General features: G+C 46.5%; 1 protein-coding gene across 6 annotated transcripts in view; it reads right to left on the bottom strand.

The window, feature by feature from the left end:
* Positions 1–19,253, bottom strand: part of DOCK6 (dedicator of cytokinesis 6) — a 1,219,180-nt gene that overhangs the window by 1,027,684 nt on the left and 172,243 nt on the right. For all 6 annotated transcript variants that reach the window (XM_069604231.1, XM_069604230.1, XM_069604232.1 and 3 more), the window contains exons 5-6: positions 17,547–17,676; positions 16,744–16,956 (exon numbers count right to left, since the gene is read on the bottom strand). In XM_069604231.1, the coding sequence (XP_069460332.1) occupies positions 16,744–16,956; positions 17,547–17,676 (343 nt within the window). The remainder of the gene's footprint in view (positions 1–16,743; positions 16,957–17,546; positions 17,677–19,253) is intronic.

The raw sequence follows: 19,253 nt of genomic DNA, 5'->3' as shown, positions 1-19,253 counted from the left end.
GTAGCAAGTCGACCACTGGAAACTGAAGTAATCTTAGAAGACGATGGCCAGAGACACCTGCAGACCCTTTGCAACATCGTGAAGCGACCACTGCTGCCCTGACCCCATTTTCTGTGCGACAGAGGAACTCCAAAGAGGACTCATCCTTCCCTTTCGCTGGTGGGAACAAACAGTCCCTAGACTAACTATAATCTGAGCCATCTCCCGAGGTCCTGTGACTTTCCAAAGCTGCGAACCACAATCCCAGCAACCTCCGACCCTATTGAACTGCATCGTCTTTGAAATGCTGAATCCGTCCAAGTTTTTGCTGATCTCCAGGTGAACCTCCAGAGACACAACCCGACTCATCGAAGTCCCCTCAGCCGAGTGTTGGACTCCAGGAATTGAAGAAGATTGACCGGGCGAATCGTGCCCTTTGTTGGTGCTGCAGAAAAGGCACCAAAACCGCAGACCGATCAGAAGTCTGTGCCAGAGGTCCTCCCTTGAGACTGCTGCTGAGATATCCCGTCCATTGTCCTGCCTTTCATCACCAGATCAAGGAATCCAAAGGTCACGCCCAGCACTGCCACGAAAAGGTCTTCGAAACAAAAGGTATGGCGGGGGAAAAAGGTATTCCTTACCTTAATCCGAAAAGTCGCTCCAGTGCGTCGGAGCACACGTAGAGTTGTCCAGGACAACTCCCTCTTACCTCCGACCCAAGCTGCTGCTTTTGTCCCTTTAGCAAGTCCTTTAACAGGGTCCCCAGCGTTGGTTGCATCTTCTTGCATCTTAGAGATTAGAGACTAGAAAATACCCACAGGAGTTTTCATTCTTCTGCTGTTTATCAAGACTTTGCAACCTTTCTGAACTGCCTTTAGCTAAGGTTGCAATTTGGACTTAAAAAGCCTTGCTGAGTGAATAAACTGCCTCTATAATCTTAAGCGCTGCTAGTGTTAAACTAACCAACTGTTTTCCTTCCTAAAAGTCATTATCTTATGTGCTTTTGCTATCTAAATATTATTACCATGTTACGTGCAAGTGTGCATTATTACCGACAACAGAGTGGAACTGTCATTAGTGTCAAAATGTTGTAACAATTGTAACCGCAAGCAACTACAAACTAAGCAGTGGCCTTTAAAAAGTACTCAAAAGCTTGTAATGCAGTTATCTTGTACACGACTAAACCTTAATTTAACAAAGTGCAGATATCCTTCATAAGTGGCACGGTTATACACTGATTCTTATAACCATAAGCATCCCACCCCTGTCACCAGTGTAAAGACGCCAGAGGGGGGTGGTCTGTACTTCCGCTCTCTATATGGTAGAGGAGAGGCACAGAGGACCCTTGCCAAGATTCTCTATGCGTTAGCTATTGTCGAGCAATCAAGGCCTAGCTTCTCGGGAGGTGATGCAGGCTGGTTCTTAAGTACAGTGTAGTCCCCAAGGACCCACAAAGGAATATCCACACACGGTATCGATTAAAACAGTCTTTATATAATTAATATTCAAGGTCATGTACACTATCACAATAACTCACTTTGTACTCTGAAATCAATATATACAGTTCTAAAGTGGTACCACTAACGTTATCAGATCTCATTAAAGTGCATACAGTCAGAATGACACACAGATCTAAATAAAGAGAACCAACAATAGAAAGTGGAAGGAAAGCAAGATGGTTGAACAATTGGCAGAATACTGGTAACTACCATTACACAGCTCTGTGTGGCGATCCCCTCCCCCCACCTGGGCAACCTGTAGAAGAAAGATACAAGCCCAGTCCATATATTGTTACCACTAGACTTTCCAATAGTTCTGCAACCCTAAAGTGCCTGGCGTTGTAGGGTTCCTCGTCAGGGACTCGACGGCCCTTCTCAAGTGTCATCCCTTTCAGGCAGGAGTCACGGGTCGAACGTCCGACGGAGTACAGGTCGAGCTACGACGGTAAAGTGGCTGCTTCGTTCCTAGCGGTGCTCGTTTATGGGGAAGCGTAAACGTCCTGCAAGGAAGAGATGTGCGGGGCACCTCAGTGTCGATAGTTCTGGCCCGCAAAGAGTTTGAAGAACTGTGGCCCAGCAAGGGTGTTGCGTCGTCGGCATCTCTGTGGTCTTTGGTTGGCGGGAAACCCACGGATACATGCTCCTCGGCGCGTCGACGGTCAGTCCTTCTCCAGCAGAATACAGCTGCGACGATGCGGACGAGAGTGTCCTTGGATCAAATGAAGTTCTTAGGCAAACGGGAGCACGGCAGCTCCAGTCGGCGACGGCGATCGTCGACAGTGGCGGACAACAGCCCGGGCGCTTCTCCTTGGAGTTCCGCAGCAGTCCCCATATCGGGTCGGCAGCCTGTCGAAGGTCTGTCTACCAGGGAGCTTTGGCAAAGATCAGCTGGTGCACGATGGTCCCTCGTAGCTCGGGAAGAGGGCGCCTTACCAGGTCCTCTCTTGGGCAGACCTTGGAGGCACAGCAGCTTTCAGATTGCGAAGGAGAGCAACAGCAATTCTTCTCGTCCAGCAGGGCTTCAAGGTCAAGCTTCAGTTACTCCAGTTACTCATTGTAGTGGACTTCAGCTTCTGAACACGATTCCGAGCAGTGAGAGGTCCCCAGATATACTGTTGATCTCCCATTCATTCCGCTGGCTCACACTCAAGCATCCAATCACGACTAAGGGCATTCATGCAGGCAGGCAGCAAATCAGGCACACAGTGCATTCAGGCCATTCACTTCTCTCCAGACACTCGCAACAAGTTATGTGTATTGGGACAAGTACCGAGCCATTCAACACTCCATACTGCATTCATACCGGTTTCGGGCAGGGCTGTCTCAGTCATTGGGTCAAACACCAGATACTAGACACCCACAACATAGAATGTGTATTCGTTACACACTCCATTCACCCAGGTCCCACCCACAGCCGTACCCACAACATACGGTCGTTGAGAAGGCTCCAGCCAGTCTGGTCGGCACTTCCCTACACTACCATATATGGAACGTCCACCCAACAGCCAGTCAGAGGGAAGGGACAGAGGCAGGGCTTCCCGGGACTTCGGGAAGATCAAGGTAACAGGTGATGGAAGGCAAGAGGCCATGGGGGCCATTTTGTCTCCATCAGGAAATTACTGATTCCAATGACGGGGCCTGGGCATCCCAAAATGGAGGACTCTCAGGGCACCAGTCATTTCAGCACGGAGCTGCCATCAGCCGTACCCTGCTCTGTGGGCCACTCACAGGTGCCCTAAAACATACACTAGGGGCACAGGGTTGCACCCCTACCCATGGGTGCCATAAGGGTATCCCATGGGTCTGTTCACCAAACCAAAAGAGAGAGCTGCACCGCCAGGAATCCCACACCAACTCCTGCGCGGAAAACACAACAGAACACACGATAAAAAGCAGTAAAGGACAAGGATACGGAGGCCCTGTCCCTCCGATGCATTTCCAGCATCACAATGGTGGAGGAGCAATTATAGTCAGCCACCCAGTCAAGGGTGTGGCCTTTAGAGTGGGTGACTTTTTGAGTGAAGCCAAGGTCATAGAGTTCCTTAGCAAGGGCAGAGTCTGCTTTGTCCTTTGGGTCGGTGAGACCAAGATTGAGGTCGCCGAGTAGTATGGTTTTGGTGGAGTTTCTTAGATTGTTGCTTAGGACGTGGATGAGATGCCCTTGTAAGTCGGTGCTGTGCCAGGAGGCCTGTATATGACGTGTATATTTATAGAGCTGTTCGAGGATAGGGGTAGTTTGGCTGAGAGGATGTTGGTGTTACCTTCCCAGGTGTGGTTGCATAGTCTGATAGGGAGCTCGTCCCTGGATATGAGAGAAACACCTCCACCTTTGGAGTTTTTTCTGTCCTGGCAGAGGATGGAATAACCCTGTGGGAGAGCGAGCGTGTTGGCAGGATCGGAGGCCTCGTTAAGCCAGGTTTCTGTAATGGCAAGTAGGTCTAAGTCAAGAGAGCTGATGAGGTCGTTGATCTCGAGGGTGTGAACTGGGAGAAATCGAGCGTTGATAAGGGCGCATATAAGGGCGTGGGCGGGCATGGTCTTTCTAGGGTGCGAGGAGTGATGGGGGGAGTTAATGGGGCACATGGTGGGGGTTACTGAGGATGTGATAGAGGAGGGTCCTTGGGCGTTGGGGGGTTGTGTGCCAAGGCACTGAGGTGTGGTCTGGTGTGCTGGTGCTAGTTTGTAAGGATTGTGTTTGGCTGTGGAGTAATGAGAGGATGTGTAAATTGCTTTGGTGCAAAAGCCTAGCTTGAGATTTCTTCTTGCCAACAAGTTAGGGAGGCTAAGGTGAGGCAGGGGCTCGGCGCGGGCACTGAGTATTGAATTCCTTTTGTTACCGTGTGTTTTGAAGCCTGGAAAGGTGGAGAGTTTAATGGAGGTGGTGTTAGCTGGCCTGGTGAGCTTGTGTGGAGAGAATGGGGAGAGGTGTGTGGGGGACGTGGTGAGGTGGACTATGGGTGAGAAGATGTTGTAAGGAAGGCATGGCGTCAAAACAGTAAGACAGACACAAGTTATCACAGTTCAAGGGTGTTTATTGAACTTCAACAGGGTTTGAAAAACACCTATCTAATCCTAAATCTAAAGATGGGAGAAAGCGGCGACCATTAAATAATAACGTAGTGCTGTTGGTGTCTTGTCAAAATAAAAGGGCTTATACTAATAAACATATTGCCAATCCTTACTTCTAAATACAAATAGTGTGGGAAACAATGTTATGCAAAAGAAAAGTGTTCAAGAAATGATCTGTCAGAATAGTCAAGCCATTGGCTTCCCTTCCCCACGTTTTCAACAAGGCTGCCAACTAGAGTTTAGCGCTGTCTCTGGCTTCTCTAGCACGAGGGTGCAGTTCGAAACTTCAACATCATGGCCTTCTGTGCCAAAGTCTCTTTGCAATTGAAAGTCTTTTACAGAGGGCCTGATGCAACACAACAAACATCAAAGTTCCTTTCTTCTTAGGATTTCACATGTACAAATTCTCTGTTCACTCCGGGTACCCTTCTGCCGGGCTCAGACCCACTTTAACACAAAACCTTCAACTGATCTCCCTCTGCCAGGCTCGGACCAACCATATGTGCTTTGCCACACACTGCTTTACTATATCAACATTGAAGACTTTCGACTGTGCGCAGGATTTATCTTGACCCATTGCAGAACCACTTGAATTCCCAACTCTTTCACTTTTCAGCTGGGTACCTTACAGAGACCTTCGATTGAGCACACATGCGGTGCCGAACCACTGTGTCGAAAGGTATTGTATCTTGGTTTCAAAGTTCAATCACTCATCAGCAGTTCATCTTTACTTGTAGTGAACATATATCTTTTAGCAGACGTATTTCAAACAAAAAATGTTCGTTACAGCGTTCGCCATACAATGTTGCCGCTTGCAACCTTGGCTTCAACACAGACCGGTCTTTTATCAATCTCTCCAAATCACCAGCTGTGTTGATTTCACAGACGCTGCTTTGTTCTTGGAGCCAAGGACAGTACCACAGCAGCTGGTGATTCTCCCTGCCTTGATTATTGACGCAGAAGAAGCCCGAGTATCTCTGACACACAATGCAGGATTCTTCAGCATGTCTTCCTGGTCTTATACTTTCCGATATCGAGGACACAGGAAAGCAACGGCTCCTTGTCGAAAAAAGGTCAGGGGAGCATCCCTCCTTGCTAACCTCTTCTATTTTGCTGTCTCTCGTTAAAATGCCATCTTGGAATGGTTTCTTCGTGGGTTTTGCCTCGCTCAGAGTGTGCTCTCGTCCTCCGCCTTTTATCCGAGTGGAGAAGCTTTATACGGCTCGGGTGTTAGTCCGTTTACTCTTATAGTGAGCTGTCCGTGAGAAAGTGTTTGTGTTATAAAGGGGGTGGGTGGTAGAGTTCCTAAATATCCCACTTGGTAGGATGGGGTAAAGGTGTTATAGGGAAGGTAATACCACGTCTCACCATCCGGTGTCCCACTCCCACTCCCACTCCCCCTCCCCCTCCACCTCCACCTCCACGAAGACCCCTCACCCAGGTGATCCTCACGCACTTGTCCACCCCCAGGAACTGGATCCAAAAGTGATGGCCATGTCCTGGCCATCTGGATGACAGATCCCAGGGGACTAGTGGGTGAGACTATGCGGATACAAGATCAGATGATGCAGGCGAGGTAAAAACATGAACCAGGAACAGTATATGAGGATCATCTTTGCATGCTTTGGTCAGAGCCCAGGAATTAGCATGTTGTGTGCTTCAGGTAGGCCTTTTAAACATTGCAAAACCTGTGTGAGGCTTTGGCTGACCCTGATGGCCAGTATTGGACAGCTGCTCAGATGTAGAATGTTTCAGGTTCACTGATAGATGAGCTGGTGTCCCATAGTCCAAGACTTTCTATATCCTGTGAGGATAGGGAGACATTCTTCAGTCGACTACTGGAGCTAAGAATCTGAAGCAAGAGAGGCTGCGCAGGGACGGCTATGACAAACATTGCCCAAACCGTCTACCGTAACGTGAAGTTCTGCTCTCTATTAGAGAAAGGAGACCTCCCATGGTAGGCCTAAACCAGTTTCAAATCCTGCATTACTGAGGACATCCTCCTAGAGCCCACGAGAGTGGTGTGCCTAAAGCTGGCGTTCCACCATCCGAAGAGGGGAATTCCCCTGTTGCCTGGATCTCACGCAGCTTCGTGCAGTCAAAACGCATCATTCGCATTAGGCCCTGGACATCCTTGCTATTATGCTATAGCAGGAAGTCCTAATGGAGTCTGAGTCCCTGGTCACTGTGCCTACACACCCTGAGCAGTGTCAATTCAACTGACCATCATGTACATGGCATACCGTGGGTCCTCAAACATCGTGGGAGTGAAAGCAGAAGTCATTAATCTTCCTCAGCCTAGTGATCTTGGGAGCCAACAGGTTGCTGATGGAGATCCAAACCACTGCCAGAGCCAGCAGTTGTGATCCGGATAACAATCTGCAGTTGCTACCACTGGCTCTCCAACGCTCGAAACTTCGGCGAGAGCAGTTGCCCCTGATGGCCCCATTTAACTGGGGGTTTTGTTTGTTTGGATTGTGGTACAATGGGCTGATTTGCATACCTGTTTTGAAGTCCCCTTCTTCCCGATTCTCCAACATTGGGCTTTAAATCCTTATCTGCTGCTAACTTGCCTTTGGGTAGTGGGACCTGCACATATGAACCTGGTTCGGTGTTCTCTTCGGTGACTAGGATTGGTAGCTGCCCCCTTCCTTTGCAGGAACCCCTCTTTTAAAATCACACAAATTGTGTCACTGAATAAAGTACTGTTGAACACATTGAAGATTTTATTTTTTAATGGGAGAAATTTGAATATCTGTTGAAAGTCTAAACTGGGTTACTCACTTTGAACATTGTGGGACAATAGATTTTATGCTAGAGAGTAGACTCATTAGGTTTCACTGCTACAAGACATTGGTTCTGCCGTATTAATTGGAAGGCCTTTGATAACTACAGCTTTATTTCTTCCCATTTCCCCCCACTGGTATGGGTCCGTTGGGACATCTAACTGGGGTTACATATGTATGTAAATGGAAGACTTCAACTCAACAGTTTTCCCCTTAAAGTGTGGTGTCCCCCAAGGCTCCCTCTTCTACACAAGGCTATTTCATGTTTGCATTATCCCTGGAGCATATGTTATCAAACTCTTCTCAAAATCTTTCCTATTAAATGTAGATGATTCTCAGGTAATATTGAACACAGAACCTGATGGCAACGATCAGCATGAATTGAAATCCTCTAGACAATCCAGGCTTGGACCAGAGATGATAATCTTCGTCTTAAAGTGTCTAAAACAGAGATGATGTTCTTCAGGACCCGAACTCCGGCAACACTACCTTTCAAATTGCCACCCCTCATGCGTATGGCATCCAACCCGTGGTAGCAGGTAAAAAAAACTCAGGTATAATTGTCAATGCTAAACTCTCATTTCAACCACAGATAGGCTCACTAGCCCAAAAATCACACTTCCAAGTCCACAAGACTCGCTGAAACGGACTAGAAAAGACACCCATCAGAAAGGCCTAAAGTTCGCCAACCTATCGCTAGAATACAAAAAAGCAATCATCATTGCGAAGGCTACTACCTACAATACAAGAATAGTTAACACCAGCTAAAATACCAAAGAACTATTTGTCATTCTCAGGGAACTGGAATCCCCGGTTCCCCAGGCCTCCACCTTGATTAAAGACCATGCTTGGTGTTCCAATATATGACATGCATTACTCACAGTAATAGCATTTCTGATGATTGTATCAGCGTAGATTCACATGCTGTGTATATAGTCGGACATCTAGTGATTATCGTGACGTATTGCATCTCGCTGAAAAATATAGTGTTGCTGAAATCTCGCCAAACAAACTAGCATCACCCAGTCTACCCTGCCACGTGATATGCCCCTAACCAACCCCCTGGTTATTCCCTTGTTTAACTTCAACAACATTTTCAAACAGACCTTACACATTTTAAAAGGCCTAAAGCCATCTAAGTGCAAAGGGGACATCTGCCAAGCTCCCCCAGTCAAAGATTGCACCATTCATCACGGCTGTCATCAGCTCCTCATTTGCAACGGGGTGGTGCCGACTAGCCTAAAAAAAGCCTGTGTTCTACACCTCAAAGAAACCTACTCTCGACCCAGCCTCGCCTAATAATTACCGACCTATCAACAGAGTTCCCTTCCCACTACAGATACTGGATAGAGCAGCTTACATCCAAATACAACAACCCGCCAATCTGGCTTTCACCCAGGGCACGGCACAGAGTCGGCTCTTCTTGATCTGTAAAAACAAATGGATGTGATTAAAGATGAAGGAAAACCTGCCCTATTGTTCCTCTTAGATCTATTTGCAGCCTTTGACTTAGTCAACCACAGGATTCTGTCATTACCTCACTGCCTCAGCGTCCTTCTCACAGGAAGCATCATGCAGGATTGCCTCATTCCTTGAAGGTAGAGTAATGAGAGTTTTCTCTGAGCATGCAAGTGCAGCGCTTCCCCTATCAACTGTGGCGTTCCGCAAGGTTCCTGTGTTTCGCCGACCCTCTATAATATAGTGACTAAGCCACTTTTCGACCTCCTGGATTCCCTCAGCATGGCTTATACAAACTAAGCTGATGACACACAAATCCTACTCCCCCTCTCTGGCATATACACCAACATCAATGCCGCGCTGAGTGTCACCTACTCTACCATCCAAGCATGGATGGCAACTCACGGCCTTTGGTTGAACGATGAGAACACGGAATTCGTTATCAAAGGGCCTCCAGCAGTGCTGAAAAAAACTTGACCCAAAATATGCAGCCATTAACATCGATGGATCCACTATCCAGGTTTCTCCAGCAGTAAAAACTCTGGGAGTATATCTCGACGCAACTCTCTCTCTTTCTCCAGCCATGTAAACGCTACACCCTCTTCAGCAGCCCACTCAACTAAATTACTAAACCCAGCCAGACACTTCCTCTCGAGAGACAGTTGCCAGACAATGGCACGCGCAGTGGTGGGCGCCAGGCTGGATTACTGCAATGCACTATTCGCTGGTACCCGAGCCCATAACTTCAAAAAACTCGAAACCATCCAAAATAATGCCCTTCGTGCAGCACTGAACATCCATAAGCGAGAACACATTTCTGCTGCCCGCAAAGCTGCCCACTGGCTCTGAGTCAAAGAAAGATTTGTGTTTAAGATCCTCACTATCACACACAGATGCATCTCCAAATCCGCCCCTTCCTACCTGGTCCAAGGAATCTCCAAATCCCACTCATCTAGACCCATCAGAACCCCATACACCCACAGACTGGACCTTCCTAAATTTAAGAGGGACAAGCAGGTGGCACCAGCTTACCAATCCTTGCCGTTAAGCATTGGAACGCAATCCCACATGGAATACGAGCGGAGGAATCGCACTGGATCTTCCGCTGAGCCCTTTTTCAACTAACATAGCTAACACCAACGGATATAACAGCCACCCAGGGCATTGTCCGATGTAACTAACGCTGGCTTTCTTCTATGCTCATCAGTTCAAAATAACCATCTATGACCTTTAATGATGCTGTAACTAATTCACGCTTCCACCCTAGCATATGGGTTGTATGTAACCAGCTTCTCCAGTGCCCAGATGCCTAAGGGCTCGCGTGTGTTAGGGACTTAATTCTTTTACCTGGAAAGAGTGTGAGCCTTTTTTCCCACTCATGTATTTTGATGTGTGTTTTACATTTGTGTTCTTGGACTTTGGAGTTTTAAGATAACTCCATAGGCATCTTTCCATGTGTGTTACACAGCACCCTCTGTGCAGTGACACAGGAATGTCTTTTTAGACTTCCCAAATGTTTAAATACCTTCTCTGGGATAAACTACTGTTTCCCAGAGAATGTAAAGTAATTGACTTTACTAGTCTTTTCTAAATTCATAGACCCAGCACAGACCATCTTACAATGGAGTACTGGAGGGGTTACATAGTATCCCCTGTGTCTAAACACTCTTGTAGCACTCAAATGCTACCCTTTCCTATTGAAATGGCTGGTGGCAGTGGTTTTATAACGAACTAACTGGATTTTTCCCAACCGCGAACACCGGTAGCTAAAAATCGGGGCTGCCATGTTTTTCAATATGGCGCCCAAGACCCCTCTGTAAAAACAAACTCTGGTCATCTTTTTTCGCTGTTTCTTTGTGAAAAGGTCATTCTGGTGTTTAATTCAGCGCGCCAAAACAGGTTTGATCCCTTTGTTTGTGAGCCTTTGGCAGGCTTCGGGACTAAAGTGTCTGGGGTGGGCACGAAGTGAGGGAGGTGCCCAAAACTCCCTGTGCTTAGTCTCCTAGCAGACCCAAATGCACTCTGGCGTGATTGGCTGGCTGACTGTACGGCAAGGACAGCCACCCTGCTGGGTGAGTGCAGCTAGGTTGGAATGAATGGGAGAAAACTGTTTAAAAGGTGAGTCTCCAGGGCTGGAAGGCAGAGTCGACCACTGGAACAAAAGAACATGTGGGAGGATCTCATGGGGAGAGACTCGCCTCCTGGGGACAAGGACGTGAGTCTGGGACACGGACCCTTTACCTCCCAAACTCACAGGATAATAACGCCTAACCCTTCCTTATATATTATAAGGTCCAAGACTATGTGTTACTGTAATGTGTCACAGTCTCACTATGATAAGTACTGGGATGAAGAAGAACCCATGAACGCCACAGTCAAGAATGAAGAGTGTTAGACCAGCTGTTCTTAATCTAACTGACGTTACGCAGGGGCAGTCCCTGCTACTTAAGCTAAACAGAAGGACAAAGAGCGGCATCCAGAAGGAGAAGTTGGTGAGCTACAAGGCCGCCAAAAAAACGAGTTTGAAACAAGGCGTTTGAAGACTGTCGAAGCAGCAGTGTGAAGTGACGATAGCGTACCAAGGGACACCAGGAAAACGTCATCAGTCGGGTTGGAGCCGATCACCCTGAAGCTGAGACTCAGTTTGGTGGTGGCATGACCTCTGGTGGATGTACCGTGCGGTCCACGAACTGTGCAGAAACCGCCAACACTAGCCTACTGCTGAGCTGCGTAGGGCAGTATGAGAAACTGTGGTGGTTGCACGGCCTGTAAGGGGTGGACCGGCTGGTCTTTAACTTGCGCCCAGACCACCAACAGGAACAGACCACAAAGTAAAGCGGGCTGAAGAAGAGCAGAAGCAGAAGAAAGAGAAAGCATAAACCCGCGACACCCAGTGAAGATTTCCCCAAGAGAAGTTAACAGACAACAGTAATAAGTCCAGGAGAGTGATGAAAAAATTGGAGAAAGTGAAACAATAAGACAAGAGCGAGGGAGATCGTCTTGTGAGGCAACTCCATGGACAGTTCCATAAGACTGTGGTACTGAAGATTCAAGAAGGACTCATGGAGCCAATTCCTCGCCCCGGTGGGGGAAGTTTGACAAATACTGGTAAAATGTTGAAGAGTCAAGGGGCGCGCAGAGTTTCTCACTCACTCTGGTGGGGGCAAGTTGAAGGACAGTGTTGAACTGGAGTTAATAAAAAATCTGTGGAGAGAACTTAAAACATTGATGAAGAATCTAACATTAAAGTTTCTCAAGGAAATACTGGTGAAAATTAGGAGAAGGGAGCCATTTTCCTAGTGCCTTGATATTTCGGGAACTTTGGGAAAACCTGAATTTTGAGAGACCCAGGAGAAGCGAGTCATTCCCCTGGGTTATGTAAGAACTATTTTGTCAGCTTAGTGATTTGTGTTTAAGAGACAGGTATAGAATAGGAGTTTTGACTAAGAGGGTACCTTTTCTTTTGACTTCCTAACCGGACGAAGTTAGTTCTGATGAGGTAGGGAAACCACCTCTGGTTTTAGTGATATATGGGATTGCATTTTCTGTTAAATAAATGTTTGTAGCAACAAACATGTCTTAACTTGGTCAGACTCCTTATTCCAGGTCAACACACTCAGCCAGTCTGTTGAAGGAACTTTATTAACAACCAGCCAGGTTTCGACAACTAGCTGACAGGGAGGCCAAACTTGCCCCCAGACATAATCGCTCAGAGACGGGCCGATGCAGACCGACCCGGGCGACTACTCATCAGGATGGTGAAACAGGAAAGGGGTTCCTCAGAAATAAATTGTATGGTATAGCCTCATGGCAACCTATGCAAGGACCCCAAAACGATTAATAAAACCTTCCTTCAGTACTACACCTCCCTATATACAGCTCAAACTGATAGGACTGGGCCACAGTTGCAGTTATCTAGTCAAAGCTACAATGGTCTTGCTCAATTAAGCCCAGTATGCTTTGCTCAATAATAAAATGACCACTACCAAAATATCTGAAGCTATCCAAGACTTGCAGTCTAGCAGGGCAGTCGGGCCAGAGCAATACTCCATTGAAATTTATGAAGAATTTGGTGACGTGCTGGCCCCCAAACTGTTGCCTCATTGTTCTACCCAAACCAAACTGAGACCCTATAGACTACTGATCTAACAGACCACCATGAATGTTAAAAACGCCCACAATAAGATCTTAGCAAAGATACTGGCCCGTAGAATCAGTCCTTTACTCCCAGAAATGATTCTGGGCTGCTCGACCGGACAACCTTAGAAAATTGTTTAGCACCACACCTTACTAATTAACCCTCAAGTTTTCAGCTTTGGTCGCCAAAATAGACGCCGAAAAGGCAGTTGAATGTATCTTCGTGCTTAACATTCTCGGATATTATGTTTTGTCACTGGTGTCTGGTATCACTGACAAAATTCCCCTTTTTAGAGGCACACACCAAGGATGCCCTCTCTAGTTCCCAATCCATTCATCCTTTCCATTCAACCATTGTCTGCGATTCTCTGTGAATATCATGCTGAGAGAGGCCTTACTTTTCAACCACCACTACTGTCGCCTCATGCAGATGATCTGCTGCTGTTTATCAAGGACCCTATCCGTAACTTGAAACCAATTGTCAAGAAGGTATGCAGATTTGGAGAACACTCAAGGTTGCTGATAAACTGGAGCACATCTGAGCTATTCCCTCTAACTGAGGAGGTCTCCCCAGGTTGTTACATAGTGGGATATAAAAGGTTGCAGGACCAGGTCAAATACATTGGCATCATAGTGACCCGATCTGCTAGCACATTATACACGCTCAGCTACACTCCACTCCTGACTGAATTTTAAGCTAAAATAATAGACTTTGTGCACTTCCGATTTCCATCATGGCTATAATTTCACTGATCAAAATGATCAAAGTTACATAGATGAATCTACCGGTTCATGAAAATATCCATTTAGCTAAACACTCAATTCTTTGAATATCGTAAGTCGCTTCTGTGAACATTAATATGGGGTAGGAAATCAGCCTGCATATGCTGGGATACTTTGACCTTACCCCTCCCAGAGGGGGGACTCAAAGTCTCCGACATAGAAACCTACGCCTTGATTGTTATGTTACACCATGCAAACTTGTGGTATATGCCAATTCCCAGCCAACAACAAATACGCTTAGAAAAAATATTAGCTTGGCCATTCCAACTACACTCAATTATATCACCATTACATCAATCTCAGACGCCCATTGACACTGTTAATTGCACCCCCATGGTCTGTCAGAAAGGACACCTAAATATGCCTACTCCCCTCTACATACCATCTGTTTTCTTATCTAAATGTGAAGGCTTGCAATTCACTTTACATGAGGGCATAAAACGGGAGCTCTGCATTTTCTCGAATTGCTTGGATAGAAGACCTTTGTGATGATGGTTGATTTATTACCATGTCCATTGTCAATTAACCAGCTGCCCCCTCCTTCCTGAACACATTATTATACTCGCGTATAATTTCAAGGGTGAAATTAGGTCCATGTTCTCTACGTTACTCCACGAAGCGACCACCAGCCAATTCCTCCTATACACGACCAAAGCAAAACATGCCACTGGAGCTAGATCATCGCTATATAAAACAGCAGCAGCCAGGCCAAAGACTTAACTGTGGATGGCTATATCGGGATCTTTGAGGCGCGTACCCAGATGCTCCAAGTAAAAGTTTTAAATAAGTATCGAGGATGGAGCCTTTGGGGACACCGCAGGAGACTGGGAGTAAGTCAGAATGCAAAGTGTTCATCAGGACAGCATGGTGTCTGCCCAAGAGGGAGGAGGTAAACCAATTCTGGGTGATACCAGAGAATCCCATCCTGTCATCGAGGATGGAGAGGAGGATGCATTGGTCGACAGTGCCAAGAAGGACAAGGCGGTATGAGTCGACCGTATCCATCATTTGGAGCGCATCATCCACCAACTGGATGGTGGCTGTCGCGATGCTACACTTGGGCCGGAACCCTGGGAGGTGTAGTTGTTCAATTCCAGCAAGTAGTTGTGTAGCAACTACTTTTTCCAAGTTGTTGTCAATAAACAGGAGGTTCGTAAAGGGACGGTAGCTGACCAGGTCTTCTGTGTCTAGGGTAGGTTTTTTCAAAAGAGGTTGTATGAGATCAGTCTTGAGCGTATCATGGAATTAACCTTCTGTGAAAGAGGCATTCATGATGCTGAGGAGTGCGTCGAGCACCCGGCCCTTCAGTTGTTTAATGATGGTGGACATGATGAGATTGTCAGAGTAAGAAGTAGATTATAAGGAGGCGCTTTTTTTTTCTTTTGTTTAGGAGGTTAGAGGGAGAGAGTCTTTTCCAGGGGGGGAAGTCTGCATGCTGGAATGCACGGGTGGAGGGGAGGGGTTTGCTGTGGTAGGTTGATTTGACGATTTGTTGGATTTTGTCAATTTTTTCAATAAAAAAGTTGTTCATTCCATTGCATTTTTCCTGAGCTTTTCTCATCTTCATTTTCTTGCACAAAGTTCCAGGTAGAATCTGATAGATAGCTTGTGGTCCACACAGATACATACACACAGAGAGGGTCCAGGGTACTCCAGCCTTCCAATTCAAAGATTCATCGGCCAGCCAATCGGGGACGGTCAGCCAAACTTCACTTTGACAGTTTCACACGCAGGGACATGGACTGAGGTGTCTAGGAGAAACTCATCCAACTTAAACTGGATTCTGTTCAGCAAGGGACGCCTTTGTGATCTCGGATTCCAAGTCCACATAGCCAAAACAGAAAATGCCAGTTCTCATAATGTAAAATGACAAAGACAACCCACAAAGCAAAGGTCCAGGTAGCAGGGTATAAATTATTGGTAGCATGTTGCCCTTTTCCAAAAGAAAAAAGAAAACAGCTGCCACCAGTTTGTGACCCAATAGACTTGATTGAATTCTGGAAAATTGAAAATACATTTGAACTTTGTTGCTCCTGATGAAAGGACATTGTCCCGAAACGTGTTGAGCTTGACTTATGGATTAAAGTCTGTATTACTGCTCCCACTGTTAAAATTCTTAATTTGAAACTTTTGTTAAATCAATTTACACTTGCTTCTTGTTGACAATATGCTCATTGGATTTCTAGAAGTGATTTACTTTTTGCTTGTTTCACAACCGGAGGGTGTGTGCAGGGGACAGGTGCGTTTACCATTGAACACTGTTGTTTACTGTTCAGCTACATTTACAACGGCTGTGCCAGAGTTGTTTAAGATCTCCCCTGCACCCTAAGAGTTTTTTCAAGATACTCAGATTGATTGCGTGCTTGTCTGCAGTTGCTTTTTTTGGATCCGACTGGAAATACATAAAAACAATGTCAGTAAACCAATAGGGAGAAAGCAAAAATGTCAGCGGATGGACTGTGACTCAGATATCAGCCTAATAGACTGCACTTCCCATAAACTGGACCTCTAATTTCAACTCCAAGAGAGTTGCACCGTACCCCAGCTCCAGTTACTCGCTTTCCTTGGCCCAGCAGATTTTCCAGGATGCCCAAGAGCATCCTACTTGCCTGCAGCACCTCACTTTTGCCACTGGGGCCATACAAGAGCTAGCGAGGAGCACTGCTTCTGGGAAAGCGACTTTTCAAAGTCTCACAGTCTGGACAGTACAGGATGGATATGAGTAGTTTCACTATACACAAAGGTCAGCCTACCTGACTGAGCTCTACACTTGACATTGGTTCTATGTGAAGAGGCCACTTCTAAAATGCTGGTAGTATACATTTCCAGCCGTGGCAATCATGTTATTTTTATTGTTTTTACAGAGTACCACCCTCCCTATTCCCTTCTTTACTCGCCCCTCCCCAGCTTTATTCCCTTGTACGGGACGGGACGGAAGCTCAGCAAGGATCCTGCCACTGTTCTCTTTCACATTATGTTGGTGAGGTGGTATCAGAGCAGGGATATGGCGGAGGGTAGAGGGGGGCCAGTACCTCATCGGGCGCAGGGAAGAGTGCCAGAATCTCCTGGTGCCGATTCTCCTTCCGCAGCTCCTCGTTCCGCCGGTCGATCTCCTCAATGGCCGTGCGGTCCAGCAGCAAGGGAAGAAGGGAATCTGCTGTGGAGTTCTTCAGGTCGAAGATGCTGGAGGCCCAGCTTCCCCGTGGCGTATCGTCCAGCGAAACAGAGCGTCGCTTCAGATCATCCTGGGGAAGAAGACCACAAAAGGGGTAATATGATAAATGTCACAAATGAGAGTGAATGTGAGTTATTTTATAGAGCATACAATTAACTGAAGAGAGGTGCATGATCGAAGCACTGGACCTCGAGCTCTCCATGTTCCAGATTTCCTAATGGATGGCCAGTGCCATCTACACACATGCCCGTAATTCCAGCTCCACTCTCTCTCCCCACTACTGGCAGCTTTCCACACTGTCCTCAGAACAAGCTTTTTACACTGCCCAGCAGTCAAACTTCGCACACAGCGTCAGTGTCTCAAAGCACATACCAATGGTAGCGCCTCAACATACACTAGTGCCAGCTCATGCTACATACGAAGGCCTGCTTCCCAGACTGCCCACCTGTGCACGCACCTCACACTGCCCACCCAATGCACATAAAAGTGTTCACTGCACTAAAAATTAGCAGCACCAGGTTTTGAGGGAAAAGCATAAGGAGAGCAGATGAAGACAGGAAAATAAGAGTAGTGAGCTCTGTGCAGATTATCCGTGAGGAACGTCCACTACTCCAGCTTTCCTAGTCCACTTATGAGCACAGCATTGACAAGGGGTCTTACCGACTCCTCCTGACTTCCCCGGTCCTCGGCTGCCTCGTCCACCTCGTAAACCTGCCGAGAAAGCCCCCTTTGCCGGTCTCGCTGCCGCTCGGCTGTGTTCGGGTTGTAAACTGTGCTCAGGATTTGGTATCTGCAGAGGAGAAAGAAGTGCATTCATGATGTCAACCAGTGGCTAGTGGGAGGATTGGCAAGAACATACACATCTTTCCAATAGAAGGAGAATTTGGAAAGGAAGGCATGTAAAAAGGAGAGCAAAGAAAGCAAGATTAAAAAATGCAAGAAAAGAAATAGCAAACAAAAAGTAGAGGGAAGATAAATGGAGGCTTGATGAGATAAAGTGGTGCTATCTGCCAGTGCGTTGATGATCGTGTTATGGTACTAGAGTGTGTGGATATCGTACTTGTCCCTATGGATCTGGCCATCACTTATCTTTATTGATTCTCTTTCTGATGGACATGGATCTTCCTCCCACAGATTTTTCACCTTGTGAAATAGCTCCAGGTGCAGACTGGCCCCAGAATCTGTAGAGAAAGGTCACCCAGGGGTGATAATATGGCTACAGGTTGGCGACACCATGTATGCCACTGGCACCTTAGGTGATGCAGCAACCTTACATATGAAGCTACACTAACTAGACAACTCTGTTCCAGGCAGACCAAAAGTATTAACAAATGCTGTGAGAAGACCCTGGTTGCAAGTAATCGCAGTATTCAAATCAGGTGAGTGGTAGATGGTAAGGTGAGGATAAATCGATTCGAGGAAAGGTCATCCTCCAAATAAAAGTAATCGCCGAACGTTGAGTTTGTTCTTCTAATGGATAGCATGTCTTTTGCTAGAGGCCCAAATCAGTGCTATACCGAGGATGGCGAGCCACAGGTTAACAGAAAGCACAATAACCTAAGCTAAGAACTGCTGCAAGAGAACTTGTTCAAAGCAGGAGTTTTCCATTGTCAAAGATTCAACGCATTAATTCTTCAGAAAAGCATGTAAAGATCAAGTGGAAGCCCGACAGATGCCAAGCAAGAAAATAATGCTCTACAAGGAGGAAGTAGCTACCCTGTGGTCTCAAATGCATTTATGAGCCAGTTGTATGTCAGAATTCCAAAGGGCTCAATTTTAGATTACCTAAATATTAGCAAACCTTGCCTTTTTAAGGACACACTTTCCTTTTATTTGACTTAATGTGGCTTCCATCCCCATCTTTGCTAGTTTCGTTAAATTTTTTTCCCCAAGCTCTACCTTTCCCTATCAATCATATGGGATTGTTTCAGGGGTGTTGGAAGGTTTTTCATTCAGAGCGAAAACAGGATCCTAGAAAACACAAGAAATGCAGATGAGGGCCTCTCGCTTAGCATCCAATTGCAGGATGTCTCTAATTTATACACAACTGAGGTAGCTAGGGGGAGTGGAATAAAAGGAGGGAGAGAGGGACCTGAACCATTCTGCAGCCTATTGAGTGACCAATTAAAGTATGAAACCTTCTCCAAACAGCCAACATGAATGGCATGCTCTGGGGCCGGTCCAGCCATCTAGCATCTTGCAGACACAGGGCTTGTATCTCAAAATTAGTGTTGGTGGCATTCACACCTGTTAGAGTAGAATTTAATTTTGGGAATTCTGCCGTCTCCTTTTAAAGGACCCCTATACATTTTGGTTTTTCCCCTCTTAGTTTTAGGATATCTGACCTCAGTTTTTGGACAAAGGCAC

Source organism: Ambystoma mexicanum, chromosome 3q (assembly GCF_040938575.1).
Source record: "Ambystoma mexicanum isolate Mex_15411 chromosome 3q, UKY_AmexF1_1, whole genome shotgun sequence".
NCBI lineage: Eukaryota > Metazoa > Chordata > Amphibia > Caudata > Ambystomatidae > Ambystoma > Ambystoma mexicanum.
Note: the sequence above shows the minus strand (reverse complement) of the source record. Positions and strands in the feature narration are given on the sequence as shown.